This window comes from Kryptolebias marmoratus, linkage group LG22 (assembly GCF_001649575.2).
Source record: "Kryptolebias marmoratus isolate JLee-2015 linkage group LG22, ASM164957v2, whole genome shotgun sequence".
Taxonomy (NCBI): domain Eukaryota; kingdom Metazoa; phylum Chordata; class Actinopteri; order Cyprinodontiformes; family Rivulidae; genus Kryptolebias; species Kryptolebias marmoratus.
The window spans coordinates 18,283,565-18,308,911 of NC_051451.1; the positions used below are offsets into that span (position 1 = coordinate 18,283,565).

Genomic DNA, 25,347 nt, shown 5'->3' on the forward strand with positions numbered 1-25,347 from the left:
GTCAGAAATCCATTTCCCATGAGCCCGCGCGGTTATGAAGCTACGTATCCATGACAGCCGCGCTATTGTTGTCGTAGGTGGTGCTGTTAGCTTAAAAAAAACCTCTGAACCCTAGTGTATAAACACACTATTTTAATTTTATTTAAATTTTTAGCTATAGGCCTAAATGACAAGCAATTCCTGGACCACACAGGATTATTATTTATTGTAGCAAGGCTGACTTTAGGAGAAATCCATTTCCGGAGATTTTACAGCGCTATTTATTGGTGCCTTATATTGTGGTCACCGTAACGCTCGTCCTTTACGCGTAGCCTCCCCTAGCCTTACCTCCCTGTTTAGCGTTCTTGATCAAAGGGCTTTTTTTTGTTCTCCCCCTGTGGACTAATGACAGAAGAGATGTTGGAGCTCCTCTTAAACTGTTCGCAGAGAGTCCGAGAAGCAGAGGCAAGGATGCGAGACGGGGGATCGAGCCCATAAAACCGAGAGACAGGAGAATGATTTCACGATACAACAGGAGACCTGTATCGCACAAACTTGAGATGTGAGTACTCATCACAAAGCAGACATGTTGATTTTTGCTAGCTATTGGACTTAAACCTCTGGGAGAAAGTTTAATTCATTACTGCAACGTCATATGCAGTCATGTTGTGAAATATATATATTTGTACTGATCCAGTTAGTTGCACTCCATCTAACCTGCCCTTGGTTTAGACAGACATACAGTGCACAAAATACATATAATAATCTCATTGCTGCAGAAAAAATATCAAACACTTTAAATTGTTACAGTAATATAATCATTTATAATCATTCATCTTCACACCTCTCCAAGATCACTTTCACAGCACAGTCTTGGAGCATAAATGCCAATTTTGTAAAACTTCCTAAGAAATTGGCAATAGATCGGGCTCTGTAAGCTTCTTTAAGACATGCAACAGTTTCCACGCTTGTTGGTTCTCTTTGGTACTGAGTCCCAGAAATCTAATACCGTTCACCTGCTTAACCTCAGCTCCACTAAATAAAAGTGAAAATGCTGCATCATGCTTTAAAGATATCTCATTATGCTTGAGCCATCTGTGCCTTCATGCACAGTGCTGGCGTTAATGCTCAAACGTGACACACTGGCTCTGGTAATACGGCTCTCAATCTGTGTTCCGTGCAGCCGCGGCTTGTCTCGAAGCAGCCTCGACCACCACCCTCTCCCCGAAGGAGCAGACGACAGTCAAACGCCTCATCGCCACCTCCACGACCTGCAGGAAGTCGTCTCTGCACACAACAGGTAACTGGGTACCTGTAGGTTTGGGCTGATCCATTGAGCTGTTGGTCAAGAATAGGACCCCCCAATGAAATGGTTTGCATCAAGTATACACACACACACACACACACACACACTCTTGCCTGCATGTTTTGTAATCTTACACCGTCTTAAGCAGACAGCCGATTCTCAGGGTTCTTGCTATGTGACACTCCGACGCAGCGGATTAATTAATATCACATTGCCTTCTTCAGATGTGCAGTCAAAAGGATGAATAATTAGACAGCCTGTTAGAATATTCAATGAAGCTGACATTTGCTTCTCATTTCCACTTTGATTCTATCAGCAGACACCACCAGTTATATTTCCTCAGCCACCTGTCAAAGACTTGTTTACATTTAGAAAGGTCCAGTAAGACATGGCTTGTAGGAGAAAGTTTTCAAGTTCTACACAAATCTCCTGATCTTCTTGTTTTTGTGTTTTTTTTGTTTTTTTTTTCTGTTCAGCTCGCAGACGTCCACAGCTTCAGGCCGCTCTGACTGCCCCACTGTGATCTCAGTCGCTTCCAACCAGTCCTGGTCCGGCATTCACAGCTCCACAGGGACTGGCATCTCCACAGAGAGGAGCTCAGTTTTCTCCTGGGGCTACGATGTAAGTTCTCGAGAAAAGCGACTTAACACTTTCCCGATGACGGCAGCCTGGCTCTGTCTGTCACAGAAGGCATGTTTTTTTTTTTTCCCTGTCTTCGTCACTGAAACCGTCCTCTAGTATTTGTTCCAGTCTTTCTGCAAAGTAAATTAAAAAAACAAATCTACAAACATACCGTTGCATAGCAATTGATGTCAGTTTTTTTGTTAACTCCAACCAACATTTAACACATTTTGTAAAATGTGTGGCAAGCCATGAAAGGACACAGACTCAGAATCTGCGTAGTGTACCAGATGGTGTGTTTTTCTGTCCCTTCTTTATATGCAAGACCTGATTCTGGTTTGTTATTATGCTTTGCTTTCTGCACTTAGTTAATTCTGCAAAACTTTTCCTGAACTCCATGATTTATTTAGTTTTGGGGGTTTTTTTGTCCTCAGTTTGCTTCTGAGTTTTTTTAAGCTAACTCGATTCTTTCTCCTTTTTTGTCTTTTTTTTTGTTTCCATATAAAACAGTCCAGCTGGAAAACACAAACAAACATCCCAGGGGTCCATAGGCGCTCTTTTTTTTATATACATAGTGAAGCTTACTGACGAAAGAAATGCCCAGAGATGATAAACTAAATAAAAAAAGCAGCAGCTTTCCATCACTGAGCTGCCGTTTCAGGACAGAGAGATGACTGACCTCCTCAACTGTGTTTTCTTTCGTTTCTCTCTGTTCTTCTGTCCCCCAGGAGTTTGACAAGGCAGCATCGCGGCAGGTGCAGCAAATGTTTGACGAGATCGACAAAGAGCTGTACGAGGGGAGAAGCGGTGAGGGAGGGATCCTCCAGGGGCTGCAGGACGAATGTCAGCAGTGGACCGCACGCTTCCCACATCTCCGGTGTGCCGTTCTTTGTTTCCCTCCAACTCGCAGCTCTTTTAGCTCTGAGTGAGACTCTGGAACGGCGGGATGAAGGATTCATATTAGATTGTGGAGAAGCGTTGAATGCAATCCGCTCTTCCAGGGAACACTCATAATTTCCTTTCCAATCTTGTGTGTTTGCGTGTCTCTCAGGATCCTAGGGGCTCAGCTGCTGTTTCCCACCGATGAGGGCTTCCAGTGGTATGCAACGCCAGAGACAAGCAGCCCCGCCAGCAGCCCGTCAGCAGGCAGGAAAAGTAGTGTGAAGTCCCAGGAGAAGGAAAAAGGTGGTGCAGAGTAAGTCCTAAACACACAGACTCACTGGTTTGCTGATGGATGGAAAGACTCCTGGTACTCATGTTCTGTACTGGAGTTAGAAACAATTAGTAAACTCATCTGGGGTTAAAATAATTTGGAAAATATTTTTTTTTTTTCAGTTTGAGACTGATAATCTGATAAGAAATATCAAGCATTGGCCAGTTTTACAGAGGCCTGGCTGACTCTGCTTCGGTGACCTAGATACTCTGTCTTGTTAATTAAGTATTAAGGCCAAAGTCATGCTGGATATCTGAGATATACAGATGACATAGTAGATTGGCACCAACTAGGCTGTGACACTATCTGACTAGTTCACCTTAAAACTGGGTTAACACGAAAGGATAAAATTAGACACGCCTGTCCTTATAGAGGATTTTTTTTTCCCCCTCTACTTTTCAGCTTTGTTTTTACAACTAAACTCACAAAGTAAAGCACTTGTGTCTTTGTAATTTTCTGTCCACTTTGCAAAACATTGTATTTAACTATGTTGTTTTCGTGGGACCAAGGTTAAATGTCCAGGGCAGAAAAGCTGCGCTGATCAAGTCCTCGTCCCCAGAGGTGAATGGTCCCGCCAACGACTTCGGTGACAAGCTGCAAGTGATTGAAGCAGAGGGTCTAATGGAGGAATACCTGGCTTTTGACAGCAGGTACTCACTTTTAAGAGTTGTTTTTTTTTTTTTTTTTAGAAAATCACAAATATCCAGGTCGTCATTTTGGCGAAAGTAAAATGAGGATCTTCTTTTCTTCCACAGGGACGACGAGTGTTACGAGGACTGTTCTGAGTCGGTTCGGAGGCATCACTGCCTGCCTCCTGTCTCGCCGTACTGCTGTCGCCGTCAGGCCGTCCTGGACTTGCTGTTCGATGACGTGTGGCGGGAGCTGGTCGGCTGGATGAAGGAGTTGGTCCAACGCCACTGGGAGTGCTGCACCTCCAGTAATGCTGAACGTCGCTTCTTTGCCTCCATCAAACCGATCTGATGTCGACGTACTTATTGGCGCGTGTTGTTTTGTGCTTGACAGATGATGAGACAATTTCTGGGAGCTTCAGTCCCGTGCTGCCAGACTCGCAGAATCCTTTCACGCTGCCCGCGATGCTTCCCAAACTCGGCCAGAATCGGGTGCCGCCACTCGCAGCTGGCCAGCAAATCCAGGTCAGGACGAGGATCTAATCTCTAGGATTCACACAGAAACTAAACTGACAGCTTTATTGTTACGTACCGTATTTTCCACACTATGGGGCGCACTGGATCATAAGATGCACTGTCAGTGAACAGTCCATTTACAAACTTTTGTCATATTTAAGGCGCGTGCACCTCCAAATTCAAAATGGACGATTTTGCTGCTCTAGCGGAGCTGGTTCGCCTGTATCAGCATTTATATGATCCCTCTGTGAGAGATCACAAAGATAATCAAACGGTTCAAAACTCACGGAGGGATACTGCACCGACATAAGCGTCAAGGATAAACGTCTCCACTGCTCGCCGTGCACGGAGCCCTGCGCGACTATAACTGAGCCTTAATGCTGCAGGTAGTTTACCAAAGTCGTACTAAAACATTACGACTTCTTACATATATAAGGCCTTCCGGATTATAAGGTGCACTGTCATTTTAAAAAAAAAAGAAGGCTTCTAATTGCGCCTTACAGTCCAGAAAATACGGTATTTCAATTTTAGTAGATCTTTTATTAGATCAGAAGACTAATCTAAAACTCAAATGCTGTCTTTCTGTTGTTTGTTGTTCTACATGTCCTTCAGCAGGTCCCTTAAACATTACTAATAATAGTGAATTTTATTCTTAAATTGCCACATTTAAACAAATGTGACTCTGACATGTAACATAAAAAGAGGGATTCAAACAGACAGAGCTTAAGCTGAAAAGTACTGTGTTATTGAGCACATAAACTCTGTCATCTTCAGTAATTTTCACCCGTTTATTGCTTTTCATCCTGTCTGTTCTTCAGGTTCATTAACTTGTTTCCCTGTTTTTTTTCCCCTTCTGCCTCCCACCTCACCGACGTGTTCTCGAACCTTCCCCTTTTATGTACATTTTTGTCCTTTATTTTAAAATCTCTCTTTGTGTTGTTCTGCTATTTATTTAATTCTTTCTTTCCCACCTATTTTTACCCCCCCCCCTTTTTTTTTCTCCACTATCTTTCTGTCGGCCGTGCCTTTTCCCTTCCCTAAAGAACACAAACTCAAGGGGCTCAAAGCACAAGTCCAGATGGAAATCCAAAAAGCAGAAAAGGCCTTCCGCTGTATGTAACTTTCCCTCTCTTTTTGAAGCCGAAACGGCGGCGTGTCATGAGCTCACCGTCTGTAGCGGCTCATTATCTTCATCTCCTACATAAATGTTCTTGTTCCTGTTGATTATCAATAAAAAATCTCCACTATTTCTTTAATTAACTCCAACCTGTTTAGACCATGCAGAACTTTGTTTTTTGTCCTCTTTTCTTGTAGAGTTGATTCCTTAAACCCATTTTAAAAGTTGTGATTATTATGTCTTCTTTTTTTGTCCATCACTGCATGAATAACAATTTATTTGAGATTACTTAAAATAATTAACCTTGTGTTTAATGGGTTTCCCTCCTCCTACTTGTCTCTGTCCTCAACTCCTTAAATATTCCCATCTCTCTTTTTTTTTTAAATCTTCTACTCGTTTCATGACTTTCAATCTAATCTTACACCATGACTCAGGTTGGTCGAGCGCCTGTAGGAGCAGCGGTGACGCAGCACAACCTGAACGACCTCATCATGATTCACAGCATCCCTCTGCAGCAGAGAAATCAGTACGAGCACCATTTTGTTCCTCTAACGCGCAGAATTTGACCCAGAATTAAAGTTTCATTCACATTTGATGCACATTTGTTCATTCCTACTATACAAAATTAATTATAGCTTAGGATGACAAGAGATATACAGTAGATATGTTGCAATTTTCCTTTTTAGAGTAAACGAGTTGCCATTGTTCTTCCTTACACAGGGAGCCAGAGGAGCGTGCGTCCCACAGGCCGGGCTCCAGCGCCGTCTCCTCCGGCAAACCTCGTCCTCGCAGAGCTTTGGAGCAGAGCTCCTCCTCGCTGTCCCGCCCCCCGCCGTCAGCTCGACGCAGGAACCCTCCGCCCCGAACCCTGCTGCCTCTGGTTCCGAGCTCGAGTCAGTCCAGCATGGGAGGGTACCTGGACGAGGTCGTCCGTGGGACGCGTCTGTGAGTCCGAGCGGCGCCACGGCTGAAACACAAGTGTAATCGTGGAGTTGAGGGGTTTAAAATTTAAATAAAAACTTACTGAGTCGCATCACCAAGTAGTAAATGTAGCGAGCCAGGGGGTGATCAGGGAAGAGTTGGAAATTTTGTGCATATAATCCTGCTTAGAAACAGGAAATTGTTTTTAACTCACAAAATCAACTCCAGCCTATTAAAACTCAAAGTGCAATCGTTACCACTGTGGTGAAAAAACAAACTTATTTACTCTTGATCAAGAGCAGTCTTTACTCTTGTCCTGTGAGTTGCATAGAACCATCATTCCTTTTGTTAGAAAGCCGTACGCGGGTCTAGCGCAACCAAATTAGATTTCTGTTCTCAAAATGTGTCGTTTTCTCCACAGAGCCACAGCCAGTGACCGACTGACGTCTCCACTGCTGCCGCTGAGCCGAAACACCCCCCTTCCCCCCATCGGCACCGGGGACTCCGAGTCGTCTCATTCAGGGCAGCAGTCGAAACTCGCACAGGTACGCATGCTGGATCAGCACAAAGCAGCCTTCACAAGCCTATCAGCTTCCTAAGAGACCTATAAAGTACAGAGCGTCACAGATGCTTTATAGCATTTATTAAATCTGTTCATCAGGTGTTCAAACTCAGCAGTGTTTAAACTTTTTAAATTTTTTTTATCTCCCCAGCGTCAGAAAGGCCATTCCAGCCGCGCCCACAGTGCTGTAAACAACGAGGCGGGCAGTTCGATACCAAGGGATCGTCACCACCTGCTGGACGTCTTCTCTCGTCCCAACACAACTCACACGTACAGGGTACGCTCCTCCCAGGATGAAACGCCAGCGCACAACATTTCTGTATCGTTTCAGGTTTTTTAGCCTTAAATGCTAAGCGGTCTATATCAATGGGGGGTTGGACCGTTTCTATTTCCAAGCTCCTGCGGTTGATTTGACAAGACGTTTGACCTCAGGGTTTGTTTTTCAGTCGGACACTCCGTACCGCAGCTCCTTCACCGTACTGGACAACATCGGGCAGGGGCGGCCAGGCCGAGCCTCTGTGGCCACAGGTCTGACATTAAGAAATACCGTTTCTTAACCTGTTGTATCACACTGAGCATTAGTCCTAACTTTAGGTTACAGATTTATACTTTGCTCTGTTTACCAAAAAAAGCAACCTGAAGGATTTCAGGAAAATCTAAAAAGCTGTGTTCTAAAACATTTTATCCTGCCTTTGCCAAGACTTAAATCTCAAAACAAATAAATAAAAACATAGCAGGTTATTATCACAGAGTAAATACTGACCACGGCTCAAGCACTACAACTCGTCAATGCATGTGTTTACCACAGATACATCTGTAAATATAAAACCGAGGTTTATTCCTCGTTGCAAAAACCTGAATTCCCGTTCCTGAAAGTCTTGAACCAAATTCAAAATGGCTATTTTAAACGGACATTTCTGCTTTGCCTATAAACAAAACAAAAAAAACCAAGAGCACGGATAAAAAGTTTGGACAAACATTTGTACGGTGCATTTATTTATTTATTTTTTAGTCCGTTTCTTCATGATTTATGCATTAATTTATTCCTTCATATCAGCAGACTCTCTGGGAATCGGCGTGACGGGCATCAGTCTGGGTATCAGCAGCTCGTCCTTCTTGGACTCGTTCCACCACCCGCTGGGACACTCGCCCATCAAAGACGAAGAGGAGCCGGAACCACAAGCCCCCGTCCCAGGTCAGGACAAGCACTCAAATAACCCATCACAGGGAGGGGGCGAAGCAGCTGGCTTTTAGTAAATTATCTCAACTAGAAGAAGTTTGAGACTCTTTAATAACCTATTTTTAATTTTTTTTTTTGTGGGTTTTTTTTTCCCATAGCCCCTCTGGTGCCGGTGTCCGTCCCACTTCGGTCCCACACTCGAGGAGGGGGGGTCTCATCCAGAGCCAGCAGACCTGGCTTGTAGTCCGCTCCTGAGCGCCGCAACTTCCACGTCTTTATCCACGTCACACTCTGCAGGATCTGTGCCCGCTGAAAGGTTTTTGTTTTTACAAAAGTAGCACTTTTTTTTATTTATATACACAACGTTGCTTTTGTTTTGGTTTTTTTAAGCCTATTTTTGTATTTCAGAAATCAGCTCATGTGGCTGCCAAACACAGAAATATCGACAGTAACCGTCTTTGTAAACAGAATGAGTTGTGTGTGTGTGTGTGTGTACGTATGATCAGAATGTGTACGCATCTATTTCAGTCAATCTGCTGTATAGTACTCCCTGCAGCGTGTTGGAATGATAAATCACTATGCAGGGAATAATGCATCCACTCACACAGGCTAACAGGATAAAAAGCACTTTTTTCCCCTCCTTCTCTGATGTTATATCAGGGAGTTCAGTACTGTATCTTTCTTTAGCCAGAGCACTTGTTGATCCGTTACTGAGGGATGCCAAGTTCCCTTATTTAGGCTCCCAACAGGAGACAATGTGGCGTCCGTACGGAGCGGGAACTTCTGCTAGACTTCTCCTACAATGTAGGAAGAAGACACACGTGTACAGAATAGTATTTGTAGATAGTAATTTGTCTGTACAAAGTACTGTAACGTGATTCTTCTGCTGTCCGAACAAAGCCAAGTGGTCATACTTTGACAAGTAACTTCAGGGTTACAGCATAAAATTTACTCTCTAAAAAAAAAAAAATATATTAAGAGCCATGCAAGAGGGGCAATGAAGCAACAAAGTCACTTTTTTTTTCTTTAAGATGTTTTCTCTCATCTGTTTTATATAAAATAATAAAAGGCTGTGTACGAATGATGTGATATATACATATGCATTTATTAACATGGAAACCTTTACAACATATTACAGGAACAATAAGAGACATTTACATTTTTGTGTCAAACTTGAAGCCAACAAGACTGATGGATTTTTTTTTTTCAGTTCTGAAAACCGGTTAAGCTTTTGTTTGTACTGAAATCCTAATATATATATGTAAAAAAAGGGATTTTGTTGACATTTACTTTTTTGTCTTTTTTCCTTTTGGGGGTTTGGCACTTTTTTGGGAATATTTTGCTTCCAGATCTGTCAGGAAACTGTTGAAATTCTTCTCTCTGGACTGCTGTCTTTGCTGCAGAAAGACAGAAGTGACGGTTAGAATGAGGAAGAACAACGAAGCCTTCCTTTTTACATCGGGGGAAGTGTTCGTTACCTTCAGCATCATAACAAGGCTATTGTCCTCGTCGCCGAGCCCCATCTCTTTCTGCATTTCCTCCGCTTCCTGTCGCTCTCGATCCGCCTGGAGGAGCAATTATGAAGAGTAAAGACGGCGTACGCTCACAAAGTTTTATGACAACCAAGACAAAAGGATCTGACGGTTCTCACCCTCTTCCTCCGAGCCTTCTTCTTCCTGTCGGTCTCCTGAGTAAAAGCTGGGAAGGATTCCACTTCACCGCTCTTGATCGCCGCCTGGATGATGCGGCACAGCCGGGGCTCGTCTTCCTGGGAGCAGCAGAGAGCCGAGGCTGTGATGGCGTCCATGTCTCCCTCGTGCTGCATGTAAAGCCGGATCACGTCCTCCCGCTCCTCATCAGACCCTTTGTATTTGCTCTCGAACTCGAGGATGTCCTGCACTGTGATCTAGAAGACAAGGTGGAAGTCACGCCGGCGAAACGCTTCATCGCCAACATGCACAGTCATGACAAAAAACGACGCAAGTATTCAGAGGACCTAAAAATGTGAATTTTCAGTTTCCATCTTACACCAGGGTTCTGTTGCTCCTCGAGCACGTGCAGGAGACATTCTCCACCTTTGTGTGTAGGGTAAGGTTGTGCGTATGGTATTTGCACGCACCCGTCTGACCCTCCAGTGTGTGTCATTACCTTGGGGAAGAGCAGTCTCCAGTACTCCTCCCAGCAGCGGTCCTGACTCAGAACATCCGACTCCTCGTCCACCACTCCCTGCTCATCATAAACAGCCCTCTGCTCCTTGTCGCTCAGCACTGCATACAGCTTTCCCAGCACCTGGAATGAAATGTTACACACACATGTTAAAACCTTAGATAAATAAACAAATAAATTAACTGTGAGCTGTTGTGCCCCTTCAGCACATAAAGGACAACTAATTAGTTTTTATCATTCTCATAAAAGAGCACAAAGCTAATTAGAAAGTGACCAAATATTTTGGTTTAGCTAGGGGGAAAAAACGTAACGAAAAGAGTCGTTGCAGCCATAGCTAAAGCTAGCTACGTTAGCTGTTAGCTTACGCGTCTGACGGCTAACGGCTAACCTGAAATTTCTCCGTCGCCTGCGGGTCTTCAGGGGCCCGGTCTGGGTGCACTTTCAGCGACACCTTGTAGTAGCTCCTCCGGATGTCTGCCTCGGTCGCTTCTTTGTTTATTCCCAACACCTCGTACAGGCTGGGGGTGTTGAACAGCTCCTTGCACCGATCGAGCAAACCCATCGTTAAGAACCGCGCGCTGCTTTGACCGGATATACGTCAGAACCAAATCGGACCTGCGAGGTGTTTCCTCGAAGCGTCTACAAAGTTTCACCAGTTTGGTTTAATAACAGCATAAAAAGCAAATTAACACAATTTTCCGCGTTCCCTTTTGTTGGTAACCTCAATTTGGCGCGCTAGTTTGTCACGTACGTGTGTACGTAGTACGACGGGCTTACGTAATAGTAAACGCGCCCTCTCATTGGCTGTTCTGATGAAGCCTTATAAACATAATTGAGGACTTATTTCACAAAGTCGACAGAGGTTTTGTTTGTTTCACTAAAAAACGATCGGATATTAGACTAAAATGTGTAAAAGTGCAGCTAATAATCAAAGAAACATTTCAGTCCTGCAGACAGATTTGCCTGCAGGAAAATTAAATGAAAGGAAGAGTGCCCCAAGACTTTTGCACCTTTAATATAAAGGAAATAAAAAGGCAATTATCAAAACCTTTAATAAAAAATTAAATGCTTTATCACATTTTTTATTCATTTATCGGCATGTATTTTAAACTATACTGCACATGTGCAGTTATTGACTTATAATCAAGAGTCTCTGTGACCCTTAAGCAATGTATTTCATAAATTATAAATCATTTATTTTAAAGTCACTACTACTGAAATCATTTGAGTACTGGGCATGTGGCCTGATGTAAGATGAGCTGACTGGTAAGCAGACAGTTGCAGGACTGAACAAAACTAAACAAAGCAAACAAAAAGTAAAATAAAATAAAATAAAAACAAATGCCAGCATCTGCTTTCAGTGTTTTAATAAAAAAAATAAGAGCTCAGAAACAGAAAAGGGAATGGAGGGGAAAAAAAGAACAATTAAAATTAAATATAGTATACACAAAAAAAAAAACATATACAGAAAACAACAAAAAAGTGAACATACATAAATATAAACTTAAATAAATCAACAAATACACAATTATAGATTAAAATGATCAGGATTATTCTTTAGTAATTTTACTGTTTTAACAAGTTTTATTGTTATTATTTTAGCTGTTTTTCTCTCTATCATTTCACACTTACAGATTTAATCTTTTATCTTGCACGCCTTTCATAACATTTGTGTCGTAATAAATTATGTACACCTCTTGGACTCTGTTGTTTTATTAGATTGAGAACACAGAAATTACCAGCTTTAAAAAATGTGAATTTTCAACCCTGTTCAATCGTGTTATAACCCTGAACACCAGAATCTCGAGCTGCTAAGGTTAAAGTCAGCCATCTAGAACTACGTAATAAGAGGTTTTACAGCCTGGGTTACATGTACAATAATCACTCAGTCAAGTATATACAGATACCCTTGTATTTATTGGTGAGTTTGAAGCAGCACAAGATTACATCAAAGACAATGAGGCAAGTCACAAGGTATTTCTCACTGCTTCATGCAAAAGCAGCACACATAATTACACTGACTTTGAGTTTAGCATCTTTAGATTGCATCCACCTGTGTTTACAAGCCTGTACAATATGCAGCACTGGTAATATACACTGCAACCCCCAACCCCTCATCTCAGATGTTTTCTAATTATTGCCCCCCATCTGCTTCTGTTGCATATTTGGCACAGTCTCCATTGTAGTTTTTGCTCTGACTTTCTGCCATCGTAAAGCCACGTACGTCTTTTGCACTCAGACACAGAATAAGCACTTGGTCAACTGGCACGTCATCGTTATGATCAACAAGAGCACAAGGGTTGGATTGTAAATGTTATGAACTGTTGCTGGTGTGCAGATCCTTCTCACAAGCTTTCCACCTGCTTGCACTTGTCGTGTAAGTGGAGCCTGAACACGACCGCTGTTTCTCCAAGAAAATGTTTGTATTTTGTATTTTACTTTTATTTTATTTTTTTTTTTGCTAACAGTCTCTCAACAACAATCACGTCTTTGAATTCTTGGTCCGTTTTTATAGCATGTCCATGGCTGATGCATTTTCCCAATAAACTGGGACAGTTTCAGAATGTCCTCTAGGGGGCGGCAGTTCAGCATTCCTTTCTGGTCTTCACCATCTTGCTGGCATACTTGATAGGGATCCCCCAGCGTCTCATTAGATAGACATCAAACACATAGGCCATTCCTGGCTCTAGGCCCCCGATCACAGCTGTGGTGACGGCCCGTCGAGGATTCAGCTCTTGGAAATACTTGCAGAGAACCCTTTCGGTGTCAGAGCGAGACTCTGGGCCCAGACAGGGTGCAGTTAGAGCTGACGCCCCCCTGGCTTCTGCCTCCTGGTTCCCAAGCTTTCGGCGGTACACGCAGTACAGACTTCTTTCCTCCGTGCCCATCCAGGCCAGGGTGACCCTGTTGCAACCACGCAATCTGTTGAAGGATTTTATCTGCAAGGTGGAAGGCAGAGACGGGACCCCTCTGCGGTGGTAGGCCGAGGAAATCTGCATTTTGACTGAAGCCGTCAAACCTCCTGGTAGTGCAGAAGAAATCTGGCCAGTGGAAGTTCCTTCTCGCTGCAAGTGGATGAGATAGGAAGGGCTCCCCTGAAGCCAAATGTGCACCAAATCTGCTCCCACGTCCTGAGAAGTCAAAACCTGTCCCTTACTGGACAGGGTCACCTTGATCTTTTCATCTCCGCCGCAGCTCTGTAAGGTGAGCAGGCCACTCTGCTGCCACCCCCGAGGACGAAAACTGAAGAACTGCTCCGAGTTCGAGCCTCCGCTTTTAAAGGTCACCCACCTCAGCTCTCCTTCTCTCAGGGGCGTGATCGCGGGCCGAGCCTCCTCGTGCGTCCGAGCGGATGTCCCCTTGTACGCTGAGCTGGTGCCATTCAGCCTGTCCATCACGAAGACATCGAAGTAGTAAGGCGTGTCGGGCAGGAGCTCGGAGACGGTGCAAACGTTCTCCGTCCCCTGACACACACACCGGAGATCGGCATCGGCAAGGGAAGAGGGCAGATTTTGCGCTTCAGGATAAGTGTCCCACTGCTCCCACCACCACTCTTTTAAAATCGGCCATGTCGTCTCTCTCCTCCCTTTCTCCTTCTTGTCTTGTTTCCGATCTTTCTCTTTCCGTGTGCCCTCCTGTACAGCACAGAGGCTGGGGTAGTTCCGCAGAGAGTTGGCGAGGACGCAGTACTTGTAACTGCTCTCCGCTTGCGGGAGGTTGGCGATGGAGGCACTGGGCGCCCAGCTGAGGGTGACACTCGTCATGCCAACACCCAATGTGTGAACTCGCGGGTCAGCTGGGAGCAGAGGGAAGATGCCTGGGGATCCCTGGCCTTCGTGGAGGAACAAAGTGGCTCTGGTGCTCTGCTGTTTGGAGCACAGCCTCACGATGTAGATGGAAGCGTGCGGATGGGGAGGACCACTGTAGGTGTCCACTGCATCGCCGGTGAAGCTGTGGATTTTCTCCTCAGTGCCAGGACCTCTCCACCACACCTCGGGGACGCTCTTCTTGGTGCTCCCTGTGAGAGAACAACATGAGCGTCTAAGTCCCATTCATATCAAAAAACTTACTTCATGTTAGTTTTTTTCTCGACTTTTATCTACCATCCTTGACGTGCTAGAAAGCAAACACTGCAGCACCATATGTTTTGCATCAAGTTCTACAACCTCAACACGTACCCCGTCACCGCTTTTAGTTCTTGGAAAGCTTCTGTGTTTAGTTGAATTTGGCTTTAGTAAGGTGTCAAGACTCTACATGCTGCCAGAAGAACTTTAGTGTTCTGTGGCATTGATTCTACAAGTCTGCATCATTGTACTGGAGGGAGCAGCAGTGTTGAAATAGGCATTCCCTCATTTGGTGTTTGGTAGTTATAATGGAAAAGAAACATCAAACGCATTGGTCTAAAATCTTTTGTTGACAACCAGTACTTATTACTCATTGAATCATTCAGTGATGGCCCAAATATGGAGGTCTGACCACTCCTTTCTGGAAGAATCATCTTAGCATAAGAATGAGAAGGGATAAAGATTAACTTTGTATTGATTTGCGGTGACCCCATTTCTTTTCAAGGGGTCAAGTAGACCCAAACCATGCCAACAAATGCTCTCCTACAAAATAACAGAACCACCAGATTAACTCAGTTTTAGGGTAAAAAGCTGAAGTTTTGCCTTTCAAGTTGTTTGTGCCAAAACTAGAACGCTGTTTTCAATCTGCACGAGAAAAAAGGACCAAAAATGATATGAAAGCGGAAAATAATTGTGAATAATTTCATATTTCAACACCTTTATCTCGAAACGTGATTACAAAGAATTTAATGTTATGGATTTATCTTTTAGCAGATGTTAATTTGGGTTTTTAATTGAACAGTTCTGGTACATTTGCTTGCATGACAGCCACACCTCAGTCATATCCTGACAGGTACTGAACTTGGCACTCAAGCAAGATAAGTGTAGATTCCACGATCAAAGTCAGAAACAAATCACAGCAAATATTGGATCAGACAGACAAGACAGAAACTTTTCAGCTTGACAGGCTTCCTGTTTACTACTGCTGACGCTGTATGCTAGGCTAAGCCAATCACAGACAGTTGTGTTCTCAGAGGAAAAGCCGCCTCTAAGATATACAAAAGGGTGTGTTTGCATTTAGCATCGTTTTCTGCAGTTCGAAAAACCACTGCAAATGTTTTAATCTGAATCTGAAATTAGGGAATTGTTTTTTTGAAGCCAAAGGTGTTTTATTCTGATAAAAAACACTCAGCTTCTCATGCAGGACATGTAACCTCAAAGGGAATAGTGGAGATATGAAAGCATATTTGGTATGAGGTCTCTTATTTTCTTGTTTGTGAAGTGCCACTTATGACAGAACGTGTTTGTTAATGCATGTTTACAACCAAAGCATTGTCAGAGACAATAGACGTTATAATTGAAAACACTACTAGCCGCTGAACAGAAATTCAACTCAACACTGTCTAAGTACCTACAGTAATTACACAATACACAATTATCTTATAAAAATGTAAACTCGGCTGCATGCGCTCTGCAAACTCCACGAAACAAACTAATCAGAGTAACCGAGATATAAAGGAAGTCCTCTGCCCCTGATAAATGAACAAATACATGAAATGTCAACTGGCACTTCAGAACTAATTGCATTATTTTCATTTACACATGAGTGTTTTTATTTTGAAACTCTTCATTTGAATGATGCAATAAACAACCACATTTTTTTTTAAAAAGCGACCGTCGCAACTTGTTTTCCCGGTTCAAGTCTCCTGGAGCTGAAAAAAAAAATCCCTCTGCAGATGAGACCAAATGTTACAGAATCAAAGTGAATAATTCACGCTGGTGATGGGGACCCATGAGCTCACAGTCTGAATGATTTATGTGTCATTTTATACCTTTATAATGTCATTTTAACTTGTGGTAAAGCTTGTTTAGGTTACCTGGAGAAATGCACAAGGAACACAAAATGAGTCCCTTTTTTATTTTCTACAAATCTCTGCCTGTTCAGGTTCAAAATGTGATTTATTTGGTTTACTTTTTATTCTGATTGTAGATCTAAGCTACTGTGCAATATGACCCTTTGAGTTTATTTAATGAGTTTGGTGTGCTAGTTTCAGATTATTGGCGAACTGCGGAGCCCGGTTTTATTTCATTGCTCCTTCAGTATTCAGTGTATGTTTTATGAGCCCGTCGGAGAATTTATAACGGCACGAAACAACCAGATACCATCACACAATCACTGCCTCTGTCCTTCTCTGATACTGTGGGTTGCACGTAGAAAAATATACACCTCCATCCATTTTTCAAACTTGAACAAACGGGTGGAGATTACAGAGAAGAAGCGGTCTGGAACCGAGCGAAGTTTGTTGGCAATCGCTTCTCGCAAAACAAGTGCAGTTAACCTGCCAAAGTAAAATGAAGATCTATTTTGGGGCTATAAATGTGGATCCAACAGTGGCAGTAAACAACAGCAGTACTCTCAGAACATCAATAAAAGCAGTAGCCTAGCAGTCTATGAAGGAATGCATATCGCCCGCTGCCTTTCGTGGAAGAAATTTAGATGGGGATCATCTTGTGTTGAGAAATGCTGCAGCTGGAGCCGTTTTGGTCATAGCTTGAAAATACCGTTATGTGTGATCTCATGCGATGTCACAAGATGTTATGCTGAGAGTATGACACTCAGCTGCTACATCAAATTTTGGCTTAATATCTGTAAAATTGACTGAGTTGTAGCCATTTTTAAATATGGTTGACTCCAAAAGTTATTCAGTTGTAAATGCACATCCAATGGTTATTTCAAGGACATTTTCAATAAAATGGATCCAGTGGTTCATGAGATATTTTGAGTATAGACAAACACACACAGGCATGGGCAAAAATGCCATCTTTGCCTTTCAGCTGCGGGTGACAAAGACAGAGAAAGATCGTCGTTGTCCTTACAGTAACGTATAGTTCTGGTCATAGCTTGTCGCTAAAGTCACCTCCCTTCAACAAACACAAAGTGAGCCAAGATTAGACTCTTCGCCCTTCACTAAACCCCAACGTGGTCATGATAGTATCTAATTGATTGCTGCAGCTTAGTCAGATGTAGTGATGCTCTTCAGGATTTGAGGGGGTGGTCGTTCTGCGGTACTCACACTGCAGGCTTTTGATGGGTTTTTCTTTCAGGGTGCGAGCGGCCAAGCTCCATTCGATGGGGAGGTCACAGGGGCTGACGGTCACTGACATCGCCGAAGCCTTCTTCCTCAGCGTAAAGTACAACCTGCATACAGAACAGTAAAGATACCCACAAGACGCGGTTTCATTCTTCACGGGGAATGCCAAAAAGATAACGTCTTGCTTCCATTCAGCTGCAAGGACAAGACATTCTCCAGCGTAGTCTGTGTGTGACCTCTCACTTTGTTGGATGGCTTTTAAATGAGCTGGGATGGTTTCTTTCTTTCTTTCTTTTTTTTTCTTAGCAAAGCTTGATTATTTTGTTACCGCTTTTTCAAGGATTTCCAGTTGTTATGTTTCCATTTACTGACATCCAGATCAATTATTGACATCAGAATCAGAAATGTGACCTGGGACCTCACCATCTGGGATGATTTGGTATGTGGTATTACTGTTTATGTTAGATTACAGATCTGCATGCTCATACCAGTGTGGTCCTTTATCATTTTTTTTTTAATTCATACATTCCTGTTATTTTTTTTTCTTTGGTTTATTGTTATTATCTGAATGTTGATTCAGCACTCCCGCTATTGTTCATTTTTTTCCTATATTTTTTGTAATCTAACTGCTGCATGCTTTGTTCTATTTTAGCATTTCTTATGTCAAAACATTAGGCTCATTCAGGAGATTGGAATTGGAATTTTGCTTTTTATTGTAATTTTTACACTTTTCAAAATAGAGAACTTCATTTGCAAATATTTCCCCACAGAAATACAATTTCTTCTCTTTGAAATCTCCTTCAGCATGCTCGCTCCAGTTTTGTTTTCTGATTTTAGTTTTAGACTTTTGCGACTTCGAGCTTTCAGCTCACCGTTTGCTGCTTAAAGGTTTTAGCTGGTGTTTTGCTACTTTTAGCTCTCACAGCTCAGTTTCAGCTTCTTCAGTAAAGTTCAGCTGCCATTCAGCACTCAGCATCCACACTTTCTCTTCTTCTGTCTGCGCTTCGAAACGAAAATATGCTGTCTCCTCAATTTAATTCTGCTTAATGAAAATTTATTAGCCGTGTGGTAATTTCTTAATAAACATTTGTTCTCCTCCTTCACAAAAACAATTACTCACAAGCCTGTGCAGATGGAGGTTGTTGCCAAACAGATGTGCGACAATGTCATTTTCAAGGGCACTCTGTTGCTTATTTAACAGAAGGATTCATTTCTGAATCGGTGTTTTCTCTCCGTTACTCGCCGCGTGGTGCTGCATGACTGCACTGGTGGACAGACTGCGGGGAGACATCGTTTTTAGTTCTCACTTTTCAGAAAGCAAATCCTGGCTCTGTTGCGTACGGCTCAGGCTAAATGAGCTCCACTTCCTCTCTGTCTACAGAGGGGCTGGAATGGGCCTCTGTCCCCACAAAGACTGATGTCTGCTGACATGTGACTGAACTGGGAAGGACAGATGTTACCAACGTTTTTAATCAGTCTTTAATAAACTAAAACAAAGGGGAGGATTTAGTAAGTTGTTTAGCTTGGATGTGAAGTTTAAAACCATATTTGATGTTGTGCATAAAAAAAGTAAAACAGAAGAGTTTTCCGTTGGGATTAAAAGTGATTTATTTTTATTGGATTAATGTGAAGTAAATGAAAGTCCTACTAAAATAAAAAGTGCATTCTTTCAGAAAGTGCCAATTTAAATTAAATTTGATTGACTAAATAGAGATTAATTCAATAAAAAGTGCAAATGTTAGATGGCTCAAGCTTGCCTGAACATTTGATCAAATTTTTTATTCTGTGCATTAAATGTGTTTGGATTTGAGGCTGTTAGCCACACAAAGCAATTAAAAACACTCAAGTAAATCATGATTGTCCAGTATTTTCCATTTTTTATAGCTATCATTGAGCAATCATTAATGCCACATTTCAGTTTCTTAGCACTTTACTCCACATGCTTTTTATCTTTATATTTTATCAATTAATTTTTAGCCATTATTTTTACTTTTCTGTTTAATTTCTAACACTTTATGGTGGTACTTTTATGCAAAGCCGTTCAGGAAAGATTTTTCTAACAGACGCTTCTTTTTTAAAGCCATCAAAATCTTTAGTTAAAATATGCAAAGTTTGTCATTTTCTGTCTTAACAAATTAAAACTTTTGGACTTTTAGATGATGATCAACTAGTCTACTTTAAGAATAATGAACATTATAAATAAAAAAGTTGCGTCGCTTTATGGTATATGACTATAGGAGTCTTCACTTTCATGGACTCCAGGTTATTTTCTATAGAACAAATCATGCAATCAATTCTGCCAGTATAGTGTTGCATCTCGAGAGACGGGGAGTTTTGTTCCTGGCTCATAATTTGCGTCTATTTGAGGTGTAAGTGACTTTATGTAAATGAGAAGCATCCCGGAGGACGTCCCACTTCTGTAAACTGAAAAGAAACCTGACAGTTGTTGGTTTTAAATGAAGACAGACTCAGAAACTACACGGCATGCTTTTTCCCTCGAATGTTTTCAGGCATTCACTTTAGCAAACTATTTACATAACCTCAAAGAGAAATGAAAGAGTTTCCAGATGAGCTTTCATGTTAGCCCAGACTAAAACCAGAAGCAGGCAGCCTGTAAGTGAGAGCATTTATCCAGTCTTTGATGCTGTTTTTTTTTTTTTTCTTCTCAGGACTGGTCAGTTATCTTCTGGGACACTGCTGTGTCCAGTTCATCAGGATCCCTCAAATCTAAAGCCGAACTGAGCAGATATGGTAGCTCTTATATGATCTCTTCAAAAATATGATGCCTTACGAAACAAAAAAAATACTGAACTGGAGAAAAAAATGAGTCTAAAAATCAAATAATTACACCTCAGCTTGGTAGATATCAGGATTGCACATTTTGCAAGTCTGCTAATGTTGAATAATCTCAATAATGAAGCTCAGCATCAGTGCTAAAGTTCCTTCGCTTTGTTGTGAACTGATTGGCCTGAAGAGACTAAACAAGCTACCAGGTAAACGTGTAAAATTAACCTGATTGCATTACACTGGCCTATTTGATTTTATTAGTATTATTCCTAATCAAACCAATTTGCTTCTTTACTTTATTCACTTTATGTTTAATTCAGTGTCAACACTTTTGCACTTCTTGTCTGTTACCTGCGAGTTCGTCCTTTCGGAAGCGTTACAGAGGTGATCTTTCCTTCCGGTAACCATGTAGTTGGGCGAAGTGGCACCTCGTTCTCGGGCGCCAGAGCCGAGTGCACCAGGGGAGAGCCACAGATCAGTGCCAAAGCTGCGCCGAGGCACCAGGACAGAGACGTGGGGGCCATTGCCGACTCTGGCTTCCTCGCTCGTCCACTTGCCGTCCTCGCTCGGTGCCTGTATGGTGGCTATCTCCCAGGGCTCTGAGAACGCACAACAGAAAAAAAAAGGTCAGGAGCATCAATCAGAGCCCGTCTGCAACAAACACCCGCAGCCGTGCACGCCAACGCACTTGGTTAAACTTTTACTGGACTACTCGCGCAGACACGAAAGAGCTGCTCTGACTGATGATTCCCAGATATGAAGAAACATCCTCTCCTATTCAGACAGAATTATTCATGTCGGGGATAAGAAATCTCTGTGCTTTATTACTCTGGGATATGTGAGTAGCACAGCTTGACACTGTGTAAAAAAAACATCGCACCACTTTTCAAAGTGTGAAGTGGGTAGCTAATGTGGTTTGGAAGTTGATGCCTTCATATCTACATTTCTATTTTTAGTTGGAGAGTTCGAATGGGTCTAATCTCCAAATAGCTTTCATTACGGGCATTAGCAGGTATGTTATCAGCAGAAAGTGACTCCGCGCCGATGGGATGAGAGGTACACAAACACCTGGAGGTGGTTTGATGCACTTGATCAGCATAAATCCATGCATCAGATAACAAACGGAACTTGTATTCGAGATTTTGCTCTCTTTATTTTATTTTTTTTCTCACTCTATATTAGTGTTTCACTGTGGTTTTTTTTCTCCTTTTATTTTATTTTCATATCTATATGTGGGCGTGCTGCTTTGTGTGTGGTTCAGTGATAGTAGATAATTACAGGTCCCAGTGTTTCTCTTTCTCTCCAGGGAAAATGCGTTTGTTCAAAGTCACACAGTCTTCGCAAACACACTCCCTCCCCGCCTTCACCTAACAAGGTGTTTTATGCCAGCGCTGTGCCCTATAGATCAGATGACAATCACTGTGGAAATCACGGAGGCAGCTACAGAAGGTACATCAGACACTTTTTGGGCCCCAGGACACTCCGACATCCAAACTCACAAATCGACGCGAGGCTTCAAAGTCGCACAGAAGCGCCTGCTCATTATCCCCACACGGAAAGAAGGGAGTGAACGACCCATAAAACTTTAACCGAGAGACATGCAGAGGGAGAGGAGCGAAAACACAGATTGAAATGGGAGGGAGGAGAGGAAGGGGAGTCTGAGGGAAGCGAGGGGAGGGCGGTGGAAATGGAGAGCAAGAAGAGGAGGATGTCGGAGCAATTAGAGGGAAGAAGACGGAGGGAGGCAAAGTGGGGAAAGTGACACTGGGAGAGAGATGGCTGGGATCGAGAAGAGTGAAAACATCTTCGCAGTGCAACGAGCGGCCTGCGAATCGGCGTCTGAGTTTGAGCCAGACATATGAAGCTGATTGGTGTTTGCTTTAGCCCCCGTGCCAAATGTCCAGCACGCCACACATGACCAGACGGCTTCACAACCTCACAGCCCCTGTCGCACACACACTCCCCCTCATTGAGTCCCGATAAAGATGAAGACACACACAAAAAGCTTTGCAGGGCCTGTTTCTTTAATACGCGCCCCGCTGATAAAATATGCATACGGCTCCTCAGCAAATTATGGCCAACTGAATTTTCATAAGACAAAAAAAAAAAAAAAAGGCTGGATCTTTTTTGCTTTAAGAGAGGGAGCTTGGTGAACTTAACTACCGCCCTCTATAAATAAATACACACTCCACTTTAAACACAGGAGCTCCTGACAGTGCTTTGATGGTCCTGCTCACTCTCTGCTCAGCTTGTTCTGTTTTTTTTTCCTGAGTTTCTTCTTTCCATTATGTTTAACCCAGACTATCAAATGACTGCTTTTATTCTGGATTCTGTTTGGGGGTTTCTGATTAACTCAAGCCCTGCTCTGTTTGTCCCCCTTTTTTTTTCTGTCTCTCCCCGTGTCCTTCTCTTTCTGGCTCCCTTTCGCCCCCATTTGTTTGGAAGTTGATGCCGGCTCGGTTTCCGAGGTTTACTGGTGTGTGCTATCTGTCTGCACATTGTATCAGCGATCTTCTGTCTCCCTGGGCTCCGGCAGGACCATCTGCCTTCTGTTATCTGTAGGCAGGGACAGATTAAATGGCATGGGGTGGTCCCTGCAGGATCTGTTGTCACCGCCACCACCAGAACTACAACGGGGCAACAGAGCCGGCCTTTTGATTCATAAGGGGAGTTGACGAGATGACAGCGGGGTAACAAGCATCGACCGTGGCACTTGATAGGATTTCACGGCTGATTTTCTACCTGGCTGCGTGTACATTTGAATAAACGAATCCTCTTCCTGTTGTCCTTACTTTCCTCCGTCCCTTTGTGCTCGAATCTCTCATTCTCCCGTTTGTGTTTTGGTCTTTTGCAAACTTTTAGGCGGTAATATGACGCATTCTCTCTACTCGCTGCCTAAAAATCAGCATCCTTCTCTGAATGCCGCGCTTTTCTACTGCAAATACAAAAGTATTACAAACTGGTAGAGTGAGGAGAAAAACAACAGCACGTGACCATAACATACAAAGGTAAATACAATCGTTCCACGTAGAAAAAGTGCCTGGCATCCACGCTCAGGAGTCCACACACACACACACACACACACACAAGCACAGAAATAATTCAAAGAAACAAGTTGCTGACTTACTCAGGCAGTGGAAATTTGAGACTTCAACACACACACACACACACACACACACCCATACACGCACACATGCTCTGCAAGGACAACATACATGCATGCATGCATCCCCCTTACCTTCTTTCAGCTCACGCTCTCCTTCTGTGGCGCAGGGAGCGAGGGATGGGATCAAATGAGAGACAGAGAGGATGGAAGAGGATGGAAGAGGAGGAGGGAGGGAGGGAGGGGGGGGGGTAGTTGAGAGCCGGTTGCGAGGAGAGGAGGAGCGACAGCAGGTTGTTGTTGGGTGTTCCACTGACTCCTTTCTCCCACGAGGCGCTGTAGTTCAAGGAGTTGTTTCTAAGCCAGCTCAGGTGTCCCCTCGGGGGGCCCCCCGTGCTCCTGCTGCACCTTTTCCTCCCTCACTCGCTCTGCCTCTCAGTCCTTCACACGTGGAGGCTCGTCCTGTTAAACACCGTGTGAATGTCATCCGGGCGGTGAGGCCTGCGTCCCCGTCTCTTCCCTCCCCTCCTGTGATTTTCACTCGTTCCCACCTCCTCCTGTTATAGTGAACTGCAGCTCACTTGCAATTCAAATGGGCTCATGTGTGACTGCGTGTGCATGTGTGCGTGTGTGTGTTTGTGTATCTGAATGTGCAATCTGAGAGTGAGGGAGTGAGTGGGTGAGTATGTGGGGGCCGACGAGTGAGGTCGCCGGATGGGGGAGGTGATGAGAAAACAGGGAGAGGATGTATTGTCAGGAGCAGAATTAAAGAATGGTTGGAGGTGATGGAAAAGTTAAGCACTCGGCTCAACACTTCAGTCTCATGCTGCACAGTAAACAACAACAACAACAACATTTTGTTAGGAGAGCGGTAGCGTGTTGTTGTTTTTCAGCGTTCTGCTGAGGATGGACTAAAAACATAAAGAGGAGGTTTTCAGCACGACTGAGAAGGCAACAGGTGTGTTAGAGAAAGGTAAAACTGAAAGAAGCCGCTGAAGAAATGCCACCTTTTATTTTTGCGACATCAGTTAGCGCTTAGAGTATGTTTTGAGGATAAGTCTCGGCTACTACCACACCCTATTTAAGCACAATATTTGTAAATTTGACTGCGCCAAAGCCATTTTTGTGCTTGCTAAGGTAGATTCGCTGTGGCGACAAAGTTGAACTAGGTTGACTCCAAATGTTAATCAGTTGTAGATGATAATCCAGTGGTTACTTTCTGAAAGTTTGATTCAAACTTATCCAGTGGTTCATGAGGTATTCTGCTAACAGACTAACAGGGTTGACTCCAACAGCTAATGCTAAAGTTTTAAACAAAGATCTTGTGCAATGTTTAATGCTTATAATACTGTGTGTGCTGGGTATGCCTCTCAGTTACTACCACACTAAATATCAGTCCAATATCTGCAAACTTGGCTGAGTTATGACCATTTATGTGTTTTCTATGGTTGATAAGATGTGACGGCCACCAAAAGGTTAATCAGTTGTAGATGTACATCCAATGAAAGTAATCACAGGAAGTCCATGTACAACTGATTAACAGGACAGCAATTCAACGGTTACTACTCCATTAACAACTTCATACTGTTATGTCCTCTAACAAAAGGTCAGATTTAAAAAAAATAAGCAAGAAATCAAGCCGTCTTGTTAGCTTAGCTTAACAAGCGCTTGAAACAGGGCCAAAATGGCTAATATTTTATTCTGCAAAGTAAATTTTGATGTTCCAAAAAGGGTGGAGGGTGCGGTGCTCATAAGAAATTAAAGACACCGCTCACTGTTGGTCCAATAAGCGAGTTGCTACCATCACATTTAGCTACCACGCTGCTGTAAATGTTAAAATAATTAACAAAAACACAAGTTTTCCACCCAGCTCAATGTTTGCTGCATTGAGCTGAGTTTCACACTAAAATCTACCATTATGGAATTTAATAAAAAAAAAAAAAGAAAAGTACTTCAGCTTTTTAATAAACTCGTAAGCTACCAGACAGAGACATTTAAAGTCTGTAAACAGCACAGCCACGATAAAGGCTTCTTGTCTTCAACCTGCAGGTCAAGTGCAGATCCTGGAGGATTGATGGCATTCATATCAGT

At 43.0% G+C, this 25,347-nt stretch overlaps 3 protein-coding genes across 7 annotated transcripts; 1 reads left to right on the plus strand and 2 right to left on the minus strand.

The window, feature by feature from the left end:
- The first annotated feature begins 55 nt into the window (after positions 1–55).
- fam149b1 (family with sequence similarity 149 member B1) lies at positions 56–9,029 on the plus strand. 5 transcript variants are annotated; one of them, XM_017432880.3, is made up of 16 exons: positions 56–541; positions 1,163–1,279; positions 1,762–1,906; positions 2,635–2,831; positions 2,958–3,101; positions 3,629–3,769; positions 3,875–4,056; positions 4,143–4,273; positions 5,308–5,376; positions 5,816–5,907; positions 6,102–6,326; positions 6,724–6,847; positions 7,016–7,141; positions 7,311–7,392; positions 7,922–8,059; positions 8,203–9,029. In XM_017432880.3, exons 1-16 carry the CDS (start codon positions 495–497, stop codon positions 8,286–8,288), a joined length of 2,046 nt encoding a protein of 681 aa, XP_017288369.1. In that variant the 5' UTR covers positions 56–494; the 3' UTR covers positions 8,289–9,029. The 5 variants fall into 5 exon arrangements, with proteins under 5 accessions (XP_017288369.1, XP_017288378.1, XP_017288385.1 ...); XM_017432889.3 differs by having other exon boundaries at positions 7,925–8,059; XM_017432896.3 differs by having other exon boundaries at positions 2,635–2,783.
- Positions 9,030–9,183: 154 nt separating this feature from the next.
- On the minus strand, positions 9,184–10,983 carry dnajc9 (DnaJ (Hsp40) homolog, subfamily C, member 9). The gene is made up of 5 exons (XM_017432925.3): positions 10,599–10,983; positions 10,193–10,333; positions 9,696–9,950; positions 9,523–9,609; positions 9,184–9,441 (listed from the first exon to the last, which is right to left on the minus strand). The coding sequence occupies exons 1-5, from the start codon at positions 10,770–10,772 to the stop codon at positions 9,331–9,333; spliced, it is 768 nt and encodes a 255-aa protein (XP_017288414.1). The 5' UTR covers positions 10,773–10,983; the 3' UTR covers positions 9,184–9,330.
- A 707-nt stretch (positions 10,984–11,690) lies between these two features.
- ndnfl (neuron-derived neurotrophic factor, like) lies at positions 11,691–25,330 on the minus strand. Its single transcript, XM_017428016.3, has 4 exons — positions 23,392–25,330; positions 20,505–20,752; positions 17,349–17,473; positions 11,691–14,228 (listed from the first exon to the last, which is right to left on the minus strand). Exons 2-4 carry the CDS (start codon positions 20,675–20,677, stop codon positions 12,796–12,798), a joined length of 1,731 nt encoding a protein of 576 aa, XP_017283505.1. The 5' UTR covers positions 20,678–20,752; positions 23,392–25,330; the 3' UTR covers positions 11,691–12,795.
- Between the last annotated feature and the right edge of the window lie 17 nt (positions 25,331–25,347).